General features: G+C 38.8%; 1 protein-coding gene across 1 annotated transcript in view; it reads right to left on the minus strand.

Moving 5' to 3' along the window:
* CCDC169 (coiled-coil domain containing 169) overlaps positions 1 to 23,931 on the minus strand; it is a 43,609-nt gene extending 19,678 nt beyond the window's left edge. Inside the window, 6 exon segments of the mRNA XM_056491648.1 lie at positions 3,500 to 3,598; positions 16,948 to 16,988; positions 17,085 to 17,195; positions 17,638 to 17,659; positions 17,661 to 17,721; positions 23,498 to 23,931. Coding sequence (XP_056347623.1) covers positions 3,500 to 3,598; positions 16,948 to 16,988; positions 17,085 to 17,195; positions 17,638 to 17,659; positions 17,661 to 17,721; positions 23,498 to 23,931 — 768 coding nt within the window.
* Between the last annotated feature and the right edge of the window lie 1,400 nt (positions 23,932 to 25,331).

Below are 25,331 nucleotides of genomic sequence, written 5' to 3' on the forward strand. Positions count from 1 at the left end.
GTGGGATTATGCTGTGATATTATCATAAACAGAAAGTTGCAATGTTCAAAACATGTTGAATCCTAATCACAATCACAGCTACAGAAGGATTTGCACAGATTTACTTTCTTGAAGGCAAGAAATTTTTGTACTTGAGGAAATTCAGTATTAAAGATAACAGCTAGTATAATTTATCATCTTATCATATCTGAGATATGATTCTGTGACATATGAGACAAGAGCAATGCCACAGTTGTCATCACTGTTTTGGTAATTTACATGACTATAGAGTGCTGTTATATATGATTATTATCCATAGCACTTTTTGCTGGTACAGTTTACTCCAGGCCTATCCCAACTATAATTAGCCATTGTTGTACAAGCAGCTTTCCAGCTGTAGCAATCTATAACTATTTCATTTCTATAAAGAAATCTCAGTTGCAAGTCAGATTCTACTATGCAAGCAACAGCTTGTGGCAAAAATCTGGCCTGAAAGAACGGCCTTTTAAAAGAACTGCTATAGCTCTTCTTTGCTTGGCTCTCAAATTAATTTCTGAACACCACCAGAGAGTGCCTTTAAGATCTGTGGACTCCAAATCCCAAACCAATGCTTCTCCAGATTGAAAACAAAACAAAAAAAGTAAACAAGAATACATAAGAAACCATTGGTGCCTCTAGCATGAATTCCCAAGATTGTGAATTTTTAAATTTATTTTAAAGCTCTCATTTAAAACTGACTGCATCCTTATGGACCAGACAAGACAAACATCAAAAGCACTCAGAAGATAAATATATTTTTAAATATAAAAAAGCAGAAAAGCACTCAGTAGTAAAAAGGTAAATAAAAGAAATGGTTGCTCAGAAGCATCTTTGCCTTCTGCTTCTGCCGCAGGCTTCAGGAGGGAGCCAAAACAAAGCAGGAAATATCTAAAACAGCTGGCATTTTTTTAATACCTACCAGTAAAAAACTTCCATTCTATGATATTTTTTCCTTACTGTCAGCTATGAAAAAATTACAAACATAATGAGAGAAAACAGAGGCTTAAAAGAACACTATATCCATTCTCTGCAAATAAGAGGGTGTCATTAGGATACACTGTTGTCACAGGATAGCAATACCCTGTGGTATATTTACTGTGCAAGGAATGGAAATTGTTAGCCTATGGGCAAATCCTTCTAATTCAACAGCAGCCAATATTAGTGTGCAGAACACTGATATTTTAATACAGTTGAAAGAGTATGTACTGAATGTATGCCTACTTCTGCCTCTATTGTTAAAGTGGATGGTTAAAAGTGAAGGCATACATATACAGATTTTAAAATAATATAAAAGTCAAATCAAAGTCATGGCAGAAGAAGACCTGAAGGGAACAGATAAACCACTGATCCTTTTGAAATTAACAGTAAACCAGAGAATCATAGAATATCTCAAGTTGGAAGGGACCCATAAGGATCATCAATTCCAACTTCCTGCTCCTTGCAGGACTACCTAAAACTAAAGAGCGTCATCCAGTTGCTCCTTGAAGTCTGACAGGTTTGGTGCTACAACTAATTCTCTGGGATCATGATCCAGTGATTGACCATCCTTTTAATGAAGACCCTTTTCCTGACGTTCAATCTGCCCTTCCCCTGATGCAACTTCATTCCCTTTCCTCATGTCCTGTCTCTGGTCACCACGGAGAGGAGATCAGCACTTTCCCCTCCTCTGCCCCCCTGGAGGAAGGTGTAGTGAGGGGTGAGGTCACTGCTCAGCAATGTGCTCACCCCTCAGCCTTCTCTCATCCCAGCTGAATCAACCAAATGGCCTCAGCTGCTCCTTATAAATCTTGCCCTGCCCTGCTCAGATCAGCAATGTACAAGATAGATGTTTAATCTAAACTACTCACTTAGGCTCTGCTTACAGCTCAGGAGGAGGGACAGAAAAGTCCCTGGGGAAATTAATTTCATCTTGACCTAAAACAGATGTGATACTTTGCACCTTAGATACAATTCTTTCTTCATAGACTACAGAGGATTCCTCTACAACTACTTTAGAATGGCTATTTGACACTTAAAGAACTGAAGATAAGGATATTAATCTGAAGATGACTATTTGGTACTCAAATATTTTGTCGTCAAAATATGATACTGAAATCATGAGAGTAAATAATAAATTCCTGAAAATATTATGCACTAATAATACTACCTTGAGTATTGATGGCAAAATCTTAGACCCCAGTGCCCCACTATGCAACATGCCAGTGCCTATGCCTCACTACAAATGGTGTTTTACACATATTTAAATGTTTTTATAGGGAGCTGAACATAGGCACTCCTCTTGCTAGCATGTTCAGTAATAAAATCTGCTTTTATTTCCTTTCTTCCTCCAGAAGTTCTCAGTTTCACTGCTAATGTAGAGATATTAACAGTTATCAAGAGCATTTCCCAGGCTTTTTCCTGGTTTCATGCTGGAAAGTTCATTTAAGCACTTCTTTTAGATTTCCCAAAGTAGCAATGAACCATGTAAGATAATCAGTTGCCCACTGTGCAAACACAGTGCTAATTACAGGCTTTTACCCCAGTTTGCTATGAAAGGGACTCAGTGGCAGCAATTCTTGAATATCACACTAAGCATTACTAAAAGTAATTTATTACTTTTACATTATTTAGGAATTTAGAGCTTTTCTAGAATAAGAACTACTATGAATCTTCAGAGATTCCTTTAGAGGTTCCTCCAGTTTGTAGTATAAAACTTCAAGTATTACATAATTTGCAGCAATAAAATTTAACCTGTGATTTCACTAAAACAAGGTGTCTTATCCCTGTTTTATAAAGTTAACAGAAATATGTGTTGTATTGTATTCCAAACTGGTCAGATAGTTTGTCTTTAAAAGAAAAAAGGACAAATATGAAAAGAAGGAATTACTACTTAAGGTGGGTGTCTCTACTGCTGATAATTTGCTTCTGTTCTATTCAACTGCATAGCAGTCTTGTGACTAATGGATGGCCAAGCATCAGAAAATTGCTTTAGTTTTCTCAGTTATGGGTACTCTACTATGCTAGGGAACACTGAAACTCCAATTAATACAAAAGCAAGAAAAGAAAAATTTAATACAAATAAACTGTACAATCTTTCAATTTATAGCTCTTAAAATTTTTAAAAAACAGCTTCTGCAAGGTATTTGGTATACAAATGAAATTATAAAGCACCCTGATCTAATGGCATTAACAGATGCTGTTGTTACATTAAGAAAGCATTAAAAGTTACTGAGTCACACGTTTCTTACCTGTAGGATCTCTGAGAGGTACATGCACTGCTCATCATTAACTTTGTGGTAAGCCTACAGTCAAAACGAGATACAGGCTACCATTATGCACAAATTCTAAACGCTGAATGATACAGAAGATTCAGATATACAGCAGAGCCTTCATCCAGTGGCACATTTTGTGCAATTATTCTATTGTGCGTTCCACACACAATATCTGCTTGTCACACAACATAACCGCTTTTACAGTCTAGAGGGATAGAGTGATTACAAACCTGTGCTTCTTGTTCCAGTCTAAGTTGATAGTCCTTTAGCTGATTCTGGAGACTTGTCTTCTCCTCTTCTAGCTGTTTAAGAGTTCTCTTTAAGGAACCCTGTGGTTATTTTACAATTATTTCCATTCTCTATAAAGATCTCATCACCATAGTCCTTATTCTTCAAGCATAATGATGTTTGCCATTCTCTTTGGTTCCTGTGCATTTTTTTCATGGTTCTGGCTGGAACAATGCAGAGACAAAACAATTAACTATATGCTACAATTATCAGCTATGCATTACACATTTCCACTGCTTTAAAATGATGCAGGTACAGTTTTCCATACTGCTGCTCCTTGGCATCTTAGCAAAGTCACCTTGTGGTGACCAGAAAGAATTGCTCTTTTGTTCTAAACAAAATTCCCCCTGATGGGTCTTTTTCAGTAGGAAGATTTCACATCTTACCAGCACACCCATTTTCAAACCACTTGCTGAGAGAGCTGCTGGGCTGGTTGAAGAGCCATATGGAACATCAAAGGTAACTCATACTAATTTGGCTAGAAAAGCAGTACTTTGTGGGGAGACTGTCTTAGGTGTGCAGCATCTACCTTCTCTACAGCTGGAATGAGTATCAGCAGTAGAGTCCATTTTGGTTACTGGCACTGGCCAAATCTTTGCTTGCTGTGTAATGGAAGTAAAACATACACCCAAGCAGGTGTTCCTCTACTTCCAACACAGGAAATTGCTTTTCATAATCCCATTCCTAATTGTTTCATTCTATCCAGTAGAGACATTATCAAAGAAGTCTCTAACATACAGTTTCACCCTCCAAGTTCAGGAACACTGCATTACAACAAAGAGGAATTTGGGCAAACATGCCAGAAGGCCTGTGTGGATGAACAAGTAGCTCCTGAACAAATTCAAACACAAGAAGGAAGCCTAGAGAGGGTAAGAGAGGTAGCCTGGAATGAAATACAGGGATTGTTTAAACAGTCAGAGATCAGTTTAGGAAAGCTACAGCCCTGACAGAATTAAACACAGCCAGGGATATCAAGGGCAACATGAAAAGCTTCTGCAGGTACATTAGTGATAATAGGAAGTCTAGGGAGAATGTGTCTCCTTTTCAGAGAATGGATTGAGAGGACTCTTTAGAAGGAGGATTTGGGGAAGTTGGTAGATGAAAACCTTGGCATGATGTGGCAATATGGCTTGGAGTCCAGAAAGCCAACTGTATTCTGGGCTGCATCATAAGAAGTGTGGCCAACAGGTCGAGGGAAGTGACTGCCCTCCTCTGCTCTGCTCTCTTGAGACCCCACCTGAAATACTGCATCCAGCTCTGGGTCTCTCAAGATAAGGATGTGGATCTATTGCAGCAGAAGGACCAGGGAAGGACCATAAAAATCACAGGGCTGGAGCACCTCTCCTCTGAAGACAGGCTGAGACATTTGGGATTGTTCAGACAAGGGAAGGCTCTGCAGACCTTTTAGCACCCTCCAGTATCTGGAGAGGGCCTACAAGAGAGCTGGAGAGGGACTTATAGTGACAGGATAAGGAGTAATGGCTTTCAACTGAAAGAGGACAAGTTTAGATTATATACTACGAAGAAATTTTTTTTACTGTGAGGGTGGTGAGGCACAGGTATACAGTGCCCAGAGAAGTTGTATATGCCCCACCCCTGAAAGTCTTCAAGGTTGGATGGGACTCTGAGCAAAACAATCTAGTGTAAGGTGTCCCTGTCCATGGCAGGGGGGTTGGAAATAAATGGTCTTCAAGGTCCCTTCCAATCCAGATCATTTTATGATTCTATGATTATTCAAGGTCAGTTTACACCTGTTTGTTCTTGTACTTAAATGTATTTTAAGATAATTGTTCTCCTTCCTCCCTGGTGTTTGTCCCCAGCATGCATAAACTGAAGACATGAGCATCTTTTTTCCACATTCATTTCACTAAGATGATTAAGCTGAACTTGGAAAAATGTTCTTTCACACAGCAGGCTGTCCTTTCATCTAACCATCCTTCATCTAATCAACTTTTCATATACCAGGTAGGAGCTCAACCTTCTTATGGCTGGAGAACAGAACTGGCCTACAGCATGCAATACTCCAAGAGCCATCTCACTACCTTGAACAATGTCAGTGATTCTACTTCTCTACCTATATATATTTCAGGACTGCATTTTCCTTTTGCACAGTTGCACAATAATGGTTCACAGTCAACAAGGCATCAGCTAGAATACCCAGATGCTCCTCTGCAGTTGTATCAGTTCACAGTAAATAACATAATTTCTTTATTATTTTCTAAATCCTTTGGTATACACTATTAAATTTTACTCACATTTTTAATAATCTAGTCTTCACTGTCTTTCTAAATCACATCCAGATCCCAATTATATTATATAATTGGTTTCAAGAGAGAGATATCACAATCTAATTCTACTTTGTGTATCAAGGTCATGCATTAAATATTAAGATTCATCCTAAACCTGGTCCTGGAGGACCTCTGCTTGCTCTTACTCTCCCAGCAGACTCCTTCACTAATCACCGCTATCATGTTCCATTTGCCAGCTCTTTACTCATTTAACAAATCTACTCATTTTCATTTTCTCAAAATTAATCAGTTACTTCCCAAGTGGCATGATATCTTTATCAGAGGTCACAGTGAACAAGATTACTATATTCTTGTGACAACAAATCTCTTGTTTTACTACAGTATGTCAACAGGTTTGCCAGCCATGAGCCCCTTTTAATATATCCATATTTGAATTTTATTTTGCAACAACTATTCCTCTCTTTATCTTAAAATTGGGAAACAAAGTGCTTTTCCCCAGTGCACACAATGTGCACATGTTTATTAGAACCACTTGCTATCAGATCACTGATGTGACAAGCCAGTTCTTTCAGATATGGATTACACATTTCCCTCATTTTAAACATATCCAGCTCCTTGAGTTTTCCTTAGGAATTGGTTGTCATTCCTTCTTCCAAGTACTTGTTGACATTACTATTTTTCCTCTGTCCTGCATTTTATTGTTTATGCCTTTACTTAAACCACAGGCAATATATACATGTTTAATTTAAAGCGAATAAATTCATGATCATTTCATCTGACAGGCTTTTTTGCAATGTTCTTGTACATTTCAAAAATACAAAATAGTATTGTGTCCCTCTCGTCTATTATTTTCTGATAAAATGTGTTAATTATCCATTGAGTTTTGTGCCTCATTGTTAGCACTTGGTTTTTAGTCTTTATTGACAAGTCTAACATACAATATAATTTCTGTCAGTAGCCTAATAATATTATATCCAAATTCATCCATCCAAATATTATATTTACATGTATATTTGACTGGATGGGATTCAGTCTGAGGTGAGGGTATTGACATTTGAGTGTCCAAAAGTGAACAGAACTCCTACTAAGAGTCACAGTGAAGACAATCCATGATGTGCAGTGATTTATTCAGCTAAGCAGCTAAAGAGCTCAACTCAGTTGCATTTGAGTTGCATTAAGGAGTCCAAGACACATTCATGTGTGGCAGATATAACACATAGGTTACACAAGACATGTCCTTCTAGAACAGTAATGGGTTACTTTGCACTGAAACATCTGCAAGACTCTTTGCTTAGACAGTTATTCCACTGAAGATGCCAACCAAATAAATCTAGATACAAATCTCTGTACTCAGCTGACTGTAACTGCCTATAGTAGGAAATAAAATCCCTAGCAAGGAGGTAAACAGCTACATATTGAAAAGTAAACATTTGTGCCCTAATATTTAAGAGAGTCATATTGTTTCAATGTACATTTCAATATTATTTCCCAGTATTATTGTGACTAAACTTTGTTTTCCAATCCATTCTCAAGATGAATTCATCCAAACAGCTAATGAAGAAAGAATCAACAACATTGTCAAAGTCTCTCACACCTGCTACATACCACATCTATCTCTGTTTTGTTCTTTCCTGGCAAGTGTGTACCTTTAATACTTGTTATCCCTTCATGTTTTTGCTATCAATGCTATTACATTCCTGGTCAATCAGGTTCTTCCATTTGTTTGCTCAGATCCCCTGTGTAAAATAAGTATCTGTTCCAGATTTTTTTCTAACACAAGCACCTGCTTAGTCAAAATAGATGAATCCTTTCCTTTCTATACTGATTACTTGACCATTCCTTTAATAATCAATTTCTTCTCATGACTTAATGCTTTGCTAGGCCTTTGTTTACCAGATTTTCTGGTAAACACCGAAACAAGATAACAATTCTCCAAATATTTTCCCTTCTTTTTCCATGGGAATTTTTTTTTTTTCCAATTTATCATGCTAGTCTCAGACCCAGAAGACCAGTATCTATATATGGTTTATTTCTCAGAGAGTTTATGAATGCTTGCTGCTGGTAAAAAAATGACATCTGCCTGTTTTAAGTCTCCAGTCTTTTCTAGCAACTGCAGATTATTACAACTTTTATTCTTTTGCATAATTTTCTGCGTAACATGTTACTTATTTGGCTCCAAATTTTATTCTTAATTTTAAAAATACTGTGTTTCATGAGGGTTTCCCTAGGAACAATTTCTGTTAAAATCAAGATTTTGCAGGAGCATGGCAAAAGGCACAATACTTTTAAAACATGTTGCAAGAGAGAATAACCCCTCCCACCGTTCAAAAGGAAAAAAAAAAAAGATACAGAAGAGCTGTATCTTTGAAGAGTATTTTTCCCCTGATTGAACTGTCATTACCTTTAATTTGTTACAACTGGCATACTGGAGACATGAAAAGAATTGAGGGGTAGTTGCCAGTTTTTTTCCTAATTAAAGCAGAAGTACCTTGGATGCAGATGAAATCTTTGTCCAAATACAGAAGGCTCCTACAGTCAATTCAGGCAATGTTGGCCAATTCAAGGAGAAAAAGTAAGCTGCAGATTAAAGAGAAGATTTGTCTTAATTCCACTAGGGTCATGTGCTATTTCATTTCCACATCAGTGTCTCTACAGAATTAAACAAGACAGAGAAGACCTCAGCACTACTGAAATAGGAAACGAATTTTTTTTGCCTCCTTGACTTCACTGCACATTAAAGATTATAACCATGTGATAGCATATTTTGTACATCTTTTGTACCACCTACTACATATTTTGTATCACCACAGTAAGCTCCAATACAGTACATACAAAAGTTCATGCTGCTGCCCAGATTTGCTTTATGTAAATCCACAACACACTATTTATTTCTTTACTAGATTGTCCATCAGTGTTATATAAGACAGCAAGACTTGCTGTTGCAGCTGTTACTTAAAACAGAGCAATTTGGTATCTCCTCAGTGATGGTACTCATCTAATTTCTTTGAGTTCTTTCACTTAAAAAGTAAACTACTTTTAGATCTTTTTTCATTAGTCCTTTCAGAAGCACTGTCTATTTTTTGCTGCCAATGCAGCTGGTCCACTGTAGATGCCTGGGCATTCATTCAGCTCTGGAGCAAGGATGTTATCCAAATGCAAGCAAACAAACTGTGCACTATGCTGCTTTTGATGAGCAAGCAGACAGAAATGGGTTGATAATGTGTCTAAAAGCATACAGTTATCTCATAAATTGTAATAAACCTACCTCATAAATTGTAATAAACCCATGATTACAAATCTCTTATGAAATAAGAAACCTATAAAATACTCAAAATTTAGAGATTGGTAAGTAAAGCCCAAAATCAAAGTAGGACTGGAGCTGCAATTGCACTTCAGGCAGAATTGAACATCTTAGTGCTAATAAAGCAGTTTATGCAATGTCTCACATTCTTCACAACTGCTTTTGTCAAATAACAGGGAAGCATCTGAGCTGTTGCTGCATCGAGCTGCCTGGTTTGCTGCTGAAAGCCTCACAGAGTCTCAACACAAACCTTCCAGTGGTCATCCCTCCAACAGGGCACAACATGGCAAGAATGCTCTACACATATAACCTGGGCAAGAAAGCCTTTTCTATCTAACAGCCTAAAATTTAACCTAGAAATAAACTGCTTGAGTTACATTTCCTACAGACCTTGCATTCTCATATCTAACAGCCTTAGAATGCCCTTGCCAGCACCATACTTAACCAGTGCTGAGACAATTTTTGAAGCCAGGCTGTCAATGAGTCAGAAATACAAATATTTGTATGGAGGGAGATGGAAAAAGTGAGAAAGGCTGAAAGGTCATGGCTATTTCTGGAGAAAAGGCAGGATTTCAGAGTCACTTCTTGAGTTTTTCTTATCAACTTGCTATTGGTTTTCCATCCCTAATTGCAATCTGTTTGAATCCAAATCTAACTGCCTTTTTCTCACAGCTAATACCTAGGAAACTTACTCAGTTAACCCAGCCTGAGAACTTCTAATCCTGCATCCATGAACCCAATTGATGACACAGAGCTCAGTATGGAAGTACTGAAGTTCTTGTGGAAATCTCCTGACACGGATGTTCCTACTCAACTGAAAGACCTCTCCAAGTCCCCAAACACTATAGAATGCAATTTCAAAACCAGACACTAAGAAACTTTAAAGGAAAAAAACTTCAGAGAGGTTCTAGAGGTCTACTTTAGCCAGGACTGGTTGTAAGTGATCTCCCACTCCTACTTTCAAGGCAGTTATTGGGGAACTAGCAGAGTCCTTGCAGGTTTTAGCTGCTGTACATCAATACAAATCAAGTGAGAAACAACAGCACATAAAATCAGCCAAATCATTAGGAGCTGGATTTGCCTTTCCTGAATTCTGTGGGAAACATGCAGAAAGCAACCTCACCAAAACAGATTCAATTCTCTGTGATCATGGTTGTATAATCAGCTTAGTGCTTCATACTGCAAAACAACACAAAAGTTCACAGAAAACAGAACTTAAAGCATTCATTAACACCGACTCGTAACAGAGTTCTTACATAACAAAAAAGCCTGAAAACAAAGCAAGGACCAGTGAGAGCTCAAGAGAACTGGAAAGAGCTTCCCAGCTATGCAGATTTTCCCCAGAACAAAAACTGTCAACAAAACTCCAGGAAGAACCACTATGATAAATTCTGGAAAAGCTTTTTAGAAGTAGTTTAACTGAATCCTGACTTTTTTTTTTTTTTTAAGAAAGATTCATTACAAGTTCTTCTACTAAGCCTTGAATAGCAGGACATTGTATGCCTGAAAAAAAGACATAAGCTGACTAAGGTACTTAACCTGAATTTAAGATCCTTAGTTTTCAATACATCATCCATGTCAAACCACTCTGAGCAAGCTGGTAAAAAGCTATAAGACACACTGAGATTTTAAATGAATACTTCCTTTATATAAAAGAATTTTGCAGTGCTTAGCATGATTCACTCTCAGAGGAAAGACACATTAATCTTGTGTCCAGCAATGACAAAGGCCAGAGTTTCACAAAGGGAACACCAATTCTCCAGTTCTTTTTTTCTCAACGTTTTCTTTTCACTTGACTGAAGTTACACATTTGGCTTAATATTGCAGGAAAATGAAAATATGGAAAGATATTGCAAGTGAATGTTAAGGCCACCCGCACAAGTTGCTCTCATTCTGGATTTTTCCTTGCCCTGCTCTCAGTGGCAACAGAGGTGACAATTTCTAACAATCATTTCACAACAGACAAGGTGACAAATCCATGGGATCATCAAGCAGCTCAAACTTGTTTTCTTCAGAGCCCTGCTCATGTAGATTAATGATCCTTATGGCAATTTTCTGCCTCTTGAATTTTTGTCCATGATTCAGAACAGAAGCAATATATCTGTCACTTGTGCTGGAAAAAAAAAAAAAAAAAAGCAACACAAGAAGCCTTTTGCAACCCATTCTACTTGACATTTTTAATTAAATTAAGTTTTGTTTAGAAAATAAGCTCCCTTTCCTCCAACATGAGGAGTTGACATTCATAAGATGACTTAACTGAATCCTTTAACATCATTTTAAACTCATTAGTAGCAAAACCAAATAATACATCTTCAGTTTTACTGAAATGGAAATTGGTTTTAGATTGGTATCAATTAAGTTCACGAGTCATACATAACATAAAGAATTATACTTTAAAATTATTTAGCATAGCCTATTTCTCATGCAACATGCACTTGGATGTTGTAAAAGCATCAGAGCAGGCAAGGAAAGGCTCCCTGCACTTGTCTAAATGCCAAGTGCCCCCTTGTGGTCAGCGTCATCCTCAGATGCCAATCCAGACCCGGAGTGGAACTGCTCCAGTGCACTGTAATCGGGGTGGGATGCTCACTCCCTAAATCCTTATCTCAGTGGTCTCCAAACAATGCTCACACGGGTCATGCACAGACTTGGCAGGGGAAGTTAAAAGTTAGACCTCCAGTGCTGGTTCAGATTGACAGAAAAAGGCATTGCTGATTCAGAAATGTCTCCCTCAGCATCTTCTCCTAGTAAGCCTGAAAAAGGCTAGATTCCTTACACATTTTCTCTGAAAGACATCCCAGAATCCCCATAAATTACAAGGAATTCTTGAGAACAGACAGATAGGAATGTCACTCGATTCCAAGATTTTTCTCTGCTTCTTTTCTTTGAAACACAAAGTGTATGCTGCACACCACAGAGGGATTTGAGTAAAAATTTGAGTCTCCTGGTTTGAGCAAGGCCACCAGGAGGAACAACTAATGTCAACTTGACAAGGAAAAGAAAAAAAGGTCTTTTGGAGGTATTCAAAGAATTTATTTGAGGTCAAATGAAAGGAGTAAGAAGGGGAAGTCTGTGAGGAGGCAAGATAACAGCTTAGGGCAGCCAGACCAGAAAACTTTGGAGAACTTTCTCCAGAATACTTCCAAGTGTCATGAAAAGCTAGGATTCTAGATTTCTTCTTTCCATAGATGGCTTAACCCAGGAAGAGCAACAGGGTTCATTTAAGAGTCACTTGCTAGGAGAATTGTAATCATTTCCTATGTGATTATAAGTGCTGATGTTCCCCATAGGCAGTTATCAACGCCTACTGAAATACAAAGTCTTCACTGCATGTTTTCACAAACCCAAGATTCCCTTCCTGTCATACTGCAAACACGTATGTCTCCAGAGAGACACAGCCACACATTCTGCTTATAGTTTAAAACTGACAGCAAAACCCCTGACATGGTTGTGTGAGGCTATCAGTTCTGTGGTCACTGTCCTTATAGAAAGGCAGCTTTGCAAAGCAAGTATCTGGCCCTTAATGTCATAATTTTCTCCTTTGTGGTGCTGGACATTATGAAAAAATTGTGATTTATCACAGAAGCCCTGGTTCCTGGGCTAATCTTAACTAGAGCGTTGCTAAGGCAATGCTATCAGGAGTGTGCTCTTCTGATTTTGCAGCACGCTTTCCAGTATTTGCATACTAAAGCTGCTATCTAGGGACTTGTTCTTGCAGAAATGGTGAGAGAGAAAGGAACAGTTTTCTTTCTGTTTATATGGGAAATTATGCTTAGCAGAGAACATGCATTTTACCAAAACTCATTTTATGAAAAAATGCTAACACATGAAAGCAGCCTGTTTAAAAGAAGCAAGTAAAATTCGCATCTTGTTATTCTTTAGAGAGAATGCTTTCATTCTGTAATTATTTCTGAAATACTGTATGACATTTGTATTATTCATTGGGACATAAAGGAAATTACTGACTAAACAGTTTTCACTGTTGGAACTCCCTTGTGCTTGTCACTGTTATTTTAAATCTGCCCTCAGTACACAAAAATTATTTTCTAAACCCTGGCACTAAGAATTTTTGTGTTTAAGGTGTTGGTTCTGCACTTATTGCTATCCTACATCTACATGATTTTTCTGAATCAAAAATGGATTATCCCATATTAGTATAAGGACTTCAGAAAGATAACTGTATATATATAATGTTTTTAATAGAAAGAAATTATTCATCAGTACAATTGTAATTGCAAAGTAAAAATAGTGCTAGCCATCTGCAACAATTACTGCAATTTTTCAACACAGAAAATCCTCTGTGCTTCCTTGTTCATCACTCCAGAATTTGCATTTGTATTCTTCTCTTTCATTCAGGTTTTTATAGCTTGCTGACTACCAGGGTCCCTGATGACTAATCTATTTTTTTAAAATTTTCCCTGTAGTGCTTGATATCAAGAAAATATTTTATGCTACCTATGTCTAAATAGGTTGAATTACTCTACAGACATGTTTTCCTCCCTCTTTTCACTATAGTAGGACCTTAAATGACTAGTTTGAGGGAGCTAAATCTCTTTAATATCTTTGAGATAACTGAAAACTATTTAGTAAATTAAGAATTGTTAGAGGTTCTTCTAATAAACCTAATTATAATTCTAAGTTTATTGGGAACAGAGAAAATAATATTTTGTTTTCTAAATACATTGCTTAAAATCTACTGTCTACTGCTTGCACGTTCTAGAAGTTGTATCATCTTGCTGAAAGAACCACTTTTCAATCTTTCCACAGAGCTTCACACAATCACAGAATCAACCTTTTTGGGATCACCCATTAACCCAGCAGTGCCAAGTCCAACACTAATCCATGTTAGTTAGCCAAGTGCCCCAATGTGTCTTTTAAATACCTGCAGGGACAGTGACTCATCTAGTTCCCTGGGCAGCCTGTTCCAGTGCTTGACAAGCCTTTCAGTGAAGAACCTTTCCTGTGCAATATATTTAGGATGTATATTTTCATATAGGAATATATTTCCTATTCATATGCAATGGCAAGTTGAAAGCTGAATATCACAGTGTACTTTTGATTTTACAGACACACACGTAATTCTTTATATACCCCCTCTCAGCATTTTTAGTTTGAGCAAATGTACACTGATGACTGGTTGAAAACTCTTTGTTTTTCTACCACTCACATCTGCTTTCTGTTCTCATCTGTGAAGAAGCTAACATTCTCTCCTAATCCCTGAACAACTCTCAAAAACCCCAAAAGAATTTTAACAAATCTAAATGCTTGAACACCAGAAAAAATTACTTGTGTATTTTTACCAGTGTTTTATCTTTTAAAATTATATCTATAAAAAGCAAAGCAGCTCTTTATTCTCCAAGAGTATCTATAAATAAACACTGACTTTTCTGGTGGCTTCAGTTAAAAAAACAATATAAAAACAAACCAAACCAAAAAACAGCAAAGTCGTCATAATACCTCAATATTTTTCTGCTCTTTCCATCTCCCCAAAATCAAAACAAGGATAAAATGAAACATTTCATTAAATCCTTAAAGCACTTTCCTTTCTGGTTAGCAAACAGGAGGATTTGTTAACCCTAAGGTGGAAGAATGAAGGAAGGACTTGAAACTGCATGCAGATGCTATGGAGTTTCAGATTTTCCCAGGCTTCACTAAGTGAGCCTACAATTCTTCAGGCTCTCTTCTAGACTCCTCCTGGCAGTATGAACCTTTCAGTTGGGCTGGCATTCTTCCTGTCATGGGAACAGTAATCAAACCTCTCAGGACCATGGCTCATTGGTGAGGAGGCAATGCAGCATTTAGCTGGATTGGTGGGAAAGGAGATTATCTCGCTGGTAATGTCTCCTGGAGAGCCTGGCAAAGTGTAATTGGATTGGTTAGGAGAGTACTGGCAATTGGAAGGAAACAAATACTTGTGATACTGTAGCTATGCACACCAGTCTGTGCTTTACAGGCTGACTGGAATAACATCGCTCAAAGCAGAGTCTGCTGCAACTTTTCTAGATCAGTGTTCTGTCTTCAAGACTTTTCTTTGAACATAATCCCAGTTGTATTTTCAGATGAACTCTGTGAAACAGGAAAATGGGATGGGGAAGATTTTGTTCTCTTTTTAATTGGCTGTTAAAGAAAAGAATTTTGCCTACCTACAAAACACCATGGTCTCTAGGACAACACTGAAACTGGCAAAAATGTCAACTGTTTGAAAGCCATGGATCAGAACAGAAAAAGCAGTTAATTATTCACACCCTGTTTACAGCAGATAACAATCCTTCCCACTAAAAGAGCATGCAACCTCCTCGAGGGTCATTAAACTCCCATTAATCTTTAGAATCTGAAGCACCAAAAAAAGTCAGATGGTAACACTTCTGTAAGTATAAGCAACAGGAATAAAAATCATATCAGCCCTGCTTCATAATCTTCATTATCACTGCTTATGGTACAAGGCATTGTCACATCTTTATCTACCTTCCCTATTTCTAAAAGTGGGTAAGAAGCAGAAAAGTTGTCAAATATTTCAGCAGATAATAAGCTAAGGAAAAAGCAGGTCTGAATTTACAATGATTTTTTTACTTAGTTTACTACTTTAGAAGACAAAATGCCCATAATATTTGCTGGTGTTTTTTCCTTGGCATTTTCTTCTCAAGATTGCAGAAAAGAAAACATTTTATGCTGTGTTGAAATAAAGGATATGAAGTATGAGTGCATTAAGGAATAAAATTTTTAAAATGAAAGATGCAAAAATTTACTGCAAAATGAGGAGTTTTCCTGTGACTTTATTATGCAATATGTTATTGCAACTATTCATCTAGCTTATCACAGCTGATACAAAACTGGGATTTATTGACTGATACAGCAAAGGATTGTGTTGCCATGCAGAGGGGCCTCAAGAAGCTGCAGAAATAGGCAGAGAGGAATCATGTGGAGTGGAAATGGAGTCCTGCCCTTGGGGGAGAAATAATCCTAGGCATCAGTATATCCTGGGGCTGGCTGGTTGGGAAGGAGCCTGGGAGACAATGACTTTGGGGTGCTGGTGAGCAAGGTGCCCCCTAGAAATCAATGCACTCTTGCTGCAAGGGTGGCTGCCTGGCTGCATTAGGAAGATGTTGCCAGCAGGTCAAGGGAGGTAATCCAACTCTTATCCTTAGCACTTGTGAGAGATATCTGCAGTGCTTGGTCCAGTCCTTGACTCTTCAGCACAAGAATGATATGGACTTCCTGGAGCAAGTCCAACACAGGGCTATGAAGATGATTAAGAGACCAGTGCACCTGACAGATGAGGAAAAGCTGAGAGATCTGCAACTGTTCAGCCGGGGGAAGAGAAGGCCCAGGGGTTCTTATCAATGTGTAAAAATATGTGATGGGAAGGAATGAAGAAGACGGAGCCAGGCTCTTCTCAACAGTGCCCAGTGACAGGACAAGAAGACTGAAACAGCTGGAATTCCATTTGGTCACAACTGAAGACATTTTTTATTGTGAGAGTAGTCAAAGACTAAATTATTCCATAAGGTTTAATGTTTTCCCATTTATTCACAAATCTAGTCCAGCTATTCCATCTTGCACGCCTTACTGCAGATTCAATTATAAAACCTTCACCCAGGAAAAAATTCCACTACATAACTCCTCCCAAAATTCAGGTTTTATGTACTTCCTATGTAAGAATTTTACTCTATATTTTATAAGCAATTGCATATATGAAACAATAAAAACATCAGCTGTACTGATTGTTTGGGCTTCTGGACCAGGCTGCTGCTATTTTTTCTCATAAAAAAACAGAGGCCATATGAGTTTCCCAACTAGACTGTGATTTGTTGTCAAGCCAAGTAAATGTCACAGTACTTACCACAGGCATTTTATCAAAGGTGTGAACAACGGACAGTTTATCTACAAATAAGCAGAAAATTGTGACTTGGTGATATAATTTCAACAAATCTAATCATCACTAATTCTATTTAAAAAGTTAGGAATATCCATTTCTACCTGCTGGATTTCCACGAATAAGCTCCACCTTATCTCGGAGAATATTAATTTGCCTTTCCAGCTGTTTGTTCAATTCTGCTTGTGTCTCATATCTGGTTTTCCATTAATTACCTTAAAAAAATACAGAATTATTATATTTCCCAGATTAGTTCATGTAATTTTAAGCAAAAGCAATTTTAAAAACTATTCCTTTTAACTAACAGAGAAAGTCTTCACTTAGTAATCCTCATAATAAGCTTCTTTGCATATAAAAGAGCTTGAAAATATAAATCAAGGAAAAAATTTCACTAGGCTTACTGTGGTCAGAATATTAACCAAGTCTGTGAATTCATATTATTCATAGTTTCATTAATAATTAACAACGAAAAAGCTAGCGTGGCCACATGTAGTATTTCTTAATTTCACGTGTGAAGCACCACAGTTATAATAGTTACATTTGAAAAGTGAAAATTTAAATTTCTAAATAAAAATTTGAATCCCTGTAGGACCCTCCCAAAAGTACTATTTTTCTGTCTTTCTGAAACATTTAGCAAGAGTGTTGTAATTTCCTTACCTTCATTGTCAACAGTGTTAAGACTTTTTTTCCAGTTCTGTTACAGTGTTTCTCAGTTCAAATATTGAGCTATCAAGCATCTGCCTGTGGTATTAAAAGAAGACAATAAATTGATACAATAGCCAAATGGCTCTTGTACTAGTCCTATTCTTGAAATTAGAAAAAAAAAAAATAGACCAAATATATTTTCAGAAATATCTCTTGGTCATTCCTATGTAGTTACATTATCTTGTTCATTCTTAAATGTATTTTTCTCTGTGGTTAATACAGTGCCTTTAAAACAATGAAGCATTTCTACTGAGTGAATAAAATTACTTCCACAATAAACCCAAGATAGACATTGCCTAAAACACAATAATTTTCTAGCCAATCATCAGAATTTAAAAAATGTAGAAGGGACATTGACCCTAATTTTTCATCTAAAAGAAGATGTCCCATGACTATGTTTTCTTAAAACAAGAATATGCCTGAGAGATGTGTTATTTGAAATTCTGAATTAATTCTTCATTTTGACTTACTGCTCAATGATTAATAGCAATTTCCTAAATTGCACCCATATCAAATTCAATCAAAACAATATTTTATGACTATCAGAAATGAAAGCCAGTAATTAAAGTAAGATAAGTGTTTAAAAAAATACAGGAGTTGAAGCCACCATTTTTTAGGAAAATATATTTCTGCCCATTGATTAATCCTGTACACTGATCAGCCAGAAAGCTGAAAGGTACCATGGAAACCAGGCTCTTTCTCCCTTGGAAGGTCTGAGCAGAAGCAGAAGGGAGCACAACCCATCTGGCATGCTTCAGACAACGTGCTGGGTGACTCTCATCCTTCAAAGTGGCTAGGTGGTAGTTTAGTGTCTTACAATGAATCCTGTGGTCTTGATCACATTAAGAGGGCATTACTGATAAATTATTGACCATATTCATGCTAACAGCCTGGTTCTTTGAGGAGATGTCTATGGAGAAATGCTCCTGCCTGTGAGGTCTCAGGAAGTCAGACCACACCAGGACAGGTGCACAAAACACAATGCATGAAAATGTGGAGGCAATCTGTGGTTTTGTCCTTTCAACTTAAGTTTGAAAGGCCAAAAATATTTCAAAAATACAGTCAATGGCTCTTGGACACCTCAATTTTTCATAGCCTAAATAGAGATATTCCTGAAGAACTGAGAACACATACAAAGAAGGCCCTTTGGGAAATGCTTTACAATACCAATACAATGACTGGTGGCTTTGAAACTTAGCCTAGTTCACTATAACATGCAAGAGACAAAATTATTAGGTTGCAATATTTGGGAAGGGGGGCTGGGTGGGGAGGAGGGATGTTTAAAGGAGAGCTTTAATTTTCAACACAGATACTCATTTTCTGAACATGTCCATGAGAAATGCTCTTCAAGAAGTAATTATCTAAGTTCTAAGAAATCAAAGCTCTGATGACAGAGAAATTGCATCACCTCTTGCACTCCATGTGCTCACATTCAGTTGGTGACCCTTCTTTTTCACAGCTTGAAACAACAGATTTCAACTGCAAGCCGCAGAAGCAAACCAACTCCATAGGGAGTTGACTAGGTAAGCTTGGAATAAGGAGGGTTGAAGAACAGAAATTTTAAAGAAATATAAAAAAGAGTAATTAAGGTAAGCCAAGTTTTTTTTCAGTGAAAGAGACACACTGGAGAACAGTAGGACAGACATCTTAAATGGCAAGGAAGAAGTGAGGCTTCCAAGCCCTCCTTGCTTTATTTGTCTTTACCAATATTAAATTAGACAGGGGGCACATTGGAAAAAATAATGGTAACTTGCTAGAGACAAAAAGGATAAGATGAAACCCAGCCAAAGATAGCCTTGAAACATGACTCAAAAATCTTTAGATGTAGGAAAACCAAAGGAAATCTGATTGCTGCTGCCTGGTTTCTCCCACTCCAAATAAAAGAGGCAGATGGCTAGGAACAAGAAAGACAAAATCTTACTACATTGCTGCTATCATTTCAACACAAATAGATAAGGTTTCTGCAAAGCAGATTTCTATCAACTTCTCAGAGCTTGGAAAAGAGGAAATTATGATGACAGTGAGTGCTAAAATGGGATTTTTTGAAAGGAAATAATACTGAAAATTAGAAACAGTCAAAGCTGTAACCAGAGCTGAGCTGTATCAAAATGAAATTGTTTTCATTTGCAAAGAAATCTTAACTAAGTGCTCAGATGTAGAGGAAAAACACAGGAAGAATGAGTTCTTTAAATCTAGTGTTTCCAGTTTTCAATTTCTATTACCATTTCAAGACTATATACAAAATTTCATTTATTAGATTTTATTATTCTTTCTGCACCATTAACAAAACTGGAAGCCAAATTCCAATTATATTTTGTTCTGATTTATATATGCACAGAAATGGTAAATTGTCATGTGTCACACTGTAATTGCTACACTGACAGAAAGTCTTTCCATATGGCAACAGAAACCAGTTTTTTAAAAAAATGTAATTGTTATTAAACATGTAATACTCCACTAGCACCCAGAATGCATCCAGGGTGAAACTACTCTATTTTAGGCAGAGTATACTCACTAAAATGCAATCTGTGACCTGACAGAGAAGGGATGTAGAAAAAAACCACTTTGAGAGGCTTGGCAAGTATTTCTGGTGTTTAACGTATTGGAGTATTTTGCATTTCTGGAGTTATTTCCAGTTGTGATAGGAGATGAAGGTCATGCTATTTATCTGTTAGTATGAATTTAATGCAGCTGTGTATGGCTACCTACCTGCCCATAAGAGACTTGGTCTGTGCTTAGAGGGACTGCACTGGACTTTTTACCTGCAACTTCACACGTGTTAAACATAACTAGATTATTCAAGGCCTGTAAATCTTCTCCATGTCAATGGACAATTTACAGTTATCACAGAAGAAAACCTGTAAATCCTGAAACCTCACATGTAAGTAATCATTAGAACCTAACCACATCCTTACACACTAAGTATAACAAAATAGCTCTTGTGAAGAAAATGAGAAAAAAAATGTGCAGTTCAGATAAGAAGGCTCTGATTGAAATTACAAAAGAGGAAAAAAATGCTAGATTTCTTTTTAAGACTGTCTACAGGTATTATTTTACTTGACAATGGCAGCCACTTAGGATGAAAACCATTTTCCTGCATGTTTTGCAGGTCTGGATATCTGGAAGATGTATCAGGTAAAAGACTGCCTGAAGCAATTTTCTATAGTGAAGAGAGAAACTCAGGAGAAAAGTCAGGAGAAGCTCAGGGCAAGTCATCAGCTCTAGGGCATCAGCTCTGTAATATGGAAGATCTTTACTGAGTCCTGTAGAAGATAAAATGCACAGATTCCTTCAGAATCTATGAACAAAGCAGAAACAATATTGCACAGTGCAGGGGCACCACATGGAAGAGCACACACAGAATTGAAAGCTATGGACTCCTGACACTTGCAGTCAGCAGTGTGCTGGGAAAATGCTGCAGATTTCCTGGCAAGGAAAGCCACAGGAAATGAAATCTCACAAGCTGAAGTAGCATACAATTCCATCAACATTACTAAATAACCGACAGGCATAAATATGTCTTTAAGATCTCTTTGTTTAATAAGAAGTACACTGCAGAATTATATGCTTTCTCTCTCCCTCCCAGAAACATTTGCCATGACATTTCCTGATCAAAACATGTGCTGAATCTTGATCACAACAATAGTCAGATTTGAGCTGACTTTCATTACAGTTGGGGGAAAAAAAAATTAAAGATTTCACAGTACTACATCCACAATCATCGAGAATCAGTAGGTACATTAGGAACAGACCCCTTATGGACATGGATGATTCAATTTACTGTGTGAAGTAAAAATCTCTTCTTCTTGACTGCTAAATGAGAGTGGTAGGTGGGCTGTTAGCAAACTGCCTAATTGGTGCAATAATCAGATATGCCAGTAAAAAGATGACAAGGGTGAAATGGCAGTGAAGGAATGCAGACATCTATCTGCAAGCCACTCATCCTCAGCTTGCTTTCTACCCAAGGGAGAGAAACTGGCACCTCCTAGGGTGTGAGTCATCTCATGCTAGAACAGTCAGGCAAAGTAGGTCAGATGAATCACACCTTCAAAAAGCTCTTCTGTATTCATTGACTATACATGCCACTGGTTTAGATGGAGAAGTCAAACGAGCCTGGTCATTGGCAATTAAGCTGAATAAGCAGCTCCTGGGAAATAGACAATAATAATACTGTCTATTTGCACAAAAAGGAAATAGTTATAGAACCCACCTGGAGCTGAAAGTCTTTTACTGTCATGCCATCACCATAAAGGTTTTTATTAAATATATATTTTGCTTTTATCCATAAGTAAGTCACCATAATGTAACTTTTTACCTGAACACCATTAATATCAGGATCATGTGTCAGGTAAAAGAATTCTTGCAGGCAGAGGATAACTGATCTACTTACCCTGAGACACTACTAAGTCAGGAGATTTATTAAAGATCATTTGCTTACACGTTGGTGCAAGTATGTCCAAGTTACTTTTCGTGCCATTTTGAATAGATAAGGCACCATTTTGTCTCTGTTAGTGTTGCGTTTTCCCTTTCCATTTATGAATGAACATTGTTCAGGCAAAATGTATGAAAAGAATGCTTGAAAATGGTATGTGAATGTAAATATTGAGGGTCTGAATTAAGGCAGCACAGGAGATTCTCACATTTTCTGTTTTCATTTATTAGCACTCAAAAGGCAATCATGTTGTTTAATACAGGGAAAAACATGCAGCTTCCTAAACAAACTGGGGGAAAAACAATCCCACCAGGCATGAGCACCAACAATTATCACAGCACTGAAACAACTGCTGCTTTAGCAAGCTGCTAACAGGAACAAGTCCTCATTCCTGCAAACTGCATGCAGAGATGTTATGCCTTACCTAGAGGTCTCAGAGATATTTACTGACACTAGAGGTGGGTGAAATCCAGCTTTACACTTTTACTCAATATTGTGGAAAGCAGTGTTCATGAACTGAACATTGTCCATTTTAGTCGTCCTACCCCAGCAAGGCATGCAGCCATCTAAAAGTCTTCTGTTTTTCCTCCAAAGTACTGTGCTTGCCTTGGACACATTTAATTCTCTCCATAGTAGGTGGTATGGTATTGTGTTTCAGATTTTTGCTGAAAACTGTGTTGATAGCACAGTAATGTTTTGGTTACTGTTTGGGTCAAGACCTTTTCTGCTCCTCATCCCACGAGTGAGAGGTGCACAAGGATTTGGAAGGAAACACGGCCAGGGCAGCTGATCCCACTGCCCAAAGGAATATCCCAAACCATATCATGTCATATTCAGAAATAAAAACGAGGGTGTTGGGGCTTGCTGGGGCTGCTTTGCCTCGGGAAAGGCATTGGCCCGCTGGTGGTGAGCACCTGGAGTTTTTTTTCATCCGTTGCTTTTCTGGGGTTTGTTTCCTTTTCGTTGTTGTTATTCCTTTTTAGTTATTAAACTCTCATTGTCTCAACCCCCCGAATTTTGTCTCTTTCACCCTCCTTCCTTCTCTCCCCCACCCCACTGGCAGCCGGCCCCATCTTCCTTTTCGGCTGACATTATTTATCCGGCTCCTTCGGTCTCCCCGTGCCTGTCTCATCCCTCGTGCCAGCCCTTCCCGGTGCCCACAGCGCCCGCGGCGCTCCCAGCCCAGCCGGGCCGCGCTGAGGGGCTCCGGGCCCAGCCGGGCCCAGCCCGCTCCCGTCGCCCGCGGCGCCCGCCGCCATTTTGCCGCAGGGAGGCGGCGGGAGCCCCCCACGGGCGGTGCTGCGGGCCCGCTCCCGGGGCGGCCGCCGTGCCCGGCCTTGCTGCCGTGCCCGGCCTCGCCGCGTCCCCCGCCGGACTCACTGCTTCCGCCTCTCCCGCCCCAGCTCCAGCGCCAAGCGCTCCGGCTCTGCCGCCCGCCGCCTTCCCCCATTGCCGCCGCCCGTCCCGCTCGCATCCCCGCGGGGTGACGGCTGCGAGCGGCCGGCCGAGCCCAGGGAGCGGCGCGCTGAGGCCGCCCCACGCCCGGCTCCGACACCGTGTTCTCCGCGGTTCCCGCGGCTCTCCCGCTGCCCAGGGAAAGCCGAGAGGGAAGACGAGGCCGGGCGCCACGGGCAGCCGCTATGGCCGGTTCCGCCGGCACCTGCCCCGGCCCCGAGGAGCCGCCCGCGCTGGACGGGCTGTTCGTGCCCTGCCCAGCGGAGTGCCCGGCCGGTGGGGTGGGGGAGATAGGGCACAGCTTTGGCCCAGTTCAGAGTTTTGACCGTGTAGGTTGAACTGTGCGCCGAGCTTTTCATGACCTAGGGAAACACAGATGTGTGCAGATGTTTTCAAACATTTCTTCTGAATGACAAGTGGCACGATTTTAAGTAGACATTGTGACCCGCATGTGAAGGCAGGCACAGTACGGTAGAACCTGGCCTACAGCATGCCCAACCCATCTTTTAGCATGCTCGGTAATTGTGGTCTGTGCTATTCACAGATCAGCATGTAAAACCCTAACTTGAGACAGAAGAGTTTAGAATAATTGGCCTTAATCCTCATCACTGACCAAGTCAGTTGTGTTATTTAGTCAATATATACTAGAAAATACTTTAATTATCTCACATTAGTCTTGATTGATGCTTAAAAATATTTTATGTTGCATTTTTCAAACAAGGAATTTCAGATCAGTTCATGGGTTTCTCAAGCTAAATCTTTATGGGGTGAGTTAATCAGATTATTGCTGGAAAAGTGGTGTCACCTCTGCAAGGTTCTCCCCGTCACCTTCTCTGGCTGCTCCAGTGCCAGCTCTTGACATTTGTGTGACTTCAATGAGCCAGTACAGTTCCTGAAACACTGAAAACTTACATAAGGGGAAATGTTTAATGTTTCTGCTGGTTAGTGATCTGAAGTAGCTTACCAGCTGCACAGGAAAGCACAGACTTCATGCAAGGGACAGGGTGGGACAGGGTGAAACAGGGAGTAATTATTGCACTCTTAACTCACCATTTCACAAGACTTAATGCTCACTAGAGCAACTATCACTTTCCCAGGAAGGGAGGGGGTGGACTTTAATTTTCCTTTACTCATGAATTATGAAAAAGGGTATGGTTTTCTCAGTTCAAGTAATTCTGTTCCATGAGTGTCAATGAGTTGCAAACCAAATGCCACAGCCCTACCACTTGCTGGGTAACAGAGGCACTGCTTTAGAAGCTTAAAGCATGGGTTATGTATTACCATTATTTTAATACAGCATAAACCAGTATTGCCATCCATAAGTCAGTCCTGAAATGCTGTGAATTGTAATCTTAAAGGGGTAGTGTGTCACGTTGGAATTGCTCAAACTAATGCCCCACCAATACTGCAATTATGCTGGGCATAATCCAGCAGGATTTAATGACTGGGAGTAGAACAGTAGGATGGAGAGTGGGAAGCTTGATTCTAAGAAGAAAAAGTAATTTTAATTTCACTTGTCTGATATATATTAGAGCAAGAGATTATTTTTAAGTCTCAAGTTGTAACTGATGCTATCAGCTAATCAGTGAATTATCATCTTTGGTGTGGGCTGAATTCAGAATTTTCTGATATTATTTAATCAAGAAGCAAATTTAGAAGAGCACTGTAACTGCATTTAAATTTAGCTGCTCATTTTGCCTTCATCTTTTACTGAATGCTACCTTTTTAAGATTCATATTGAAAACACATTTCATAGCAA

Source organism: Oenanthe melanoleuca, chromosome 1 (assembly GCF_029582105.1).
Source record: "Oenanthe melanoleuca isolate GR-GAL-2019-014 chromosome 1, OMel1.0, whole genome shotgun sequence".
Lineage (NCBI taxonomy): Eukaryota > Metazoa > Chordata > Aves > Passeriformes > Muscicapidae > Oenanthe > Oenanthe melanoleuca.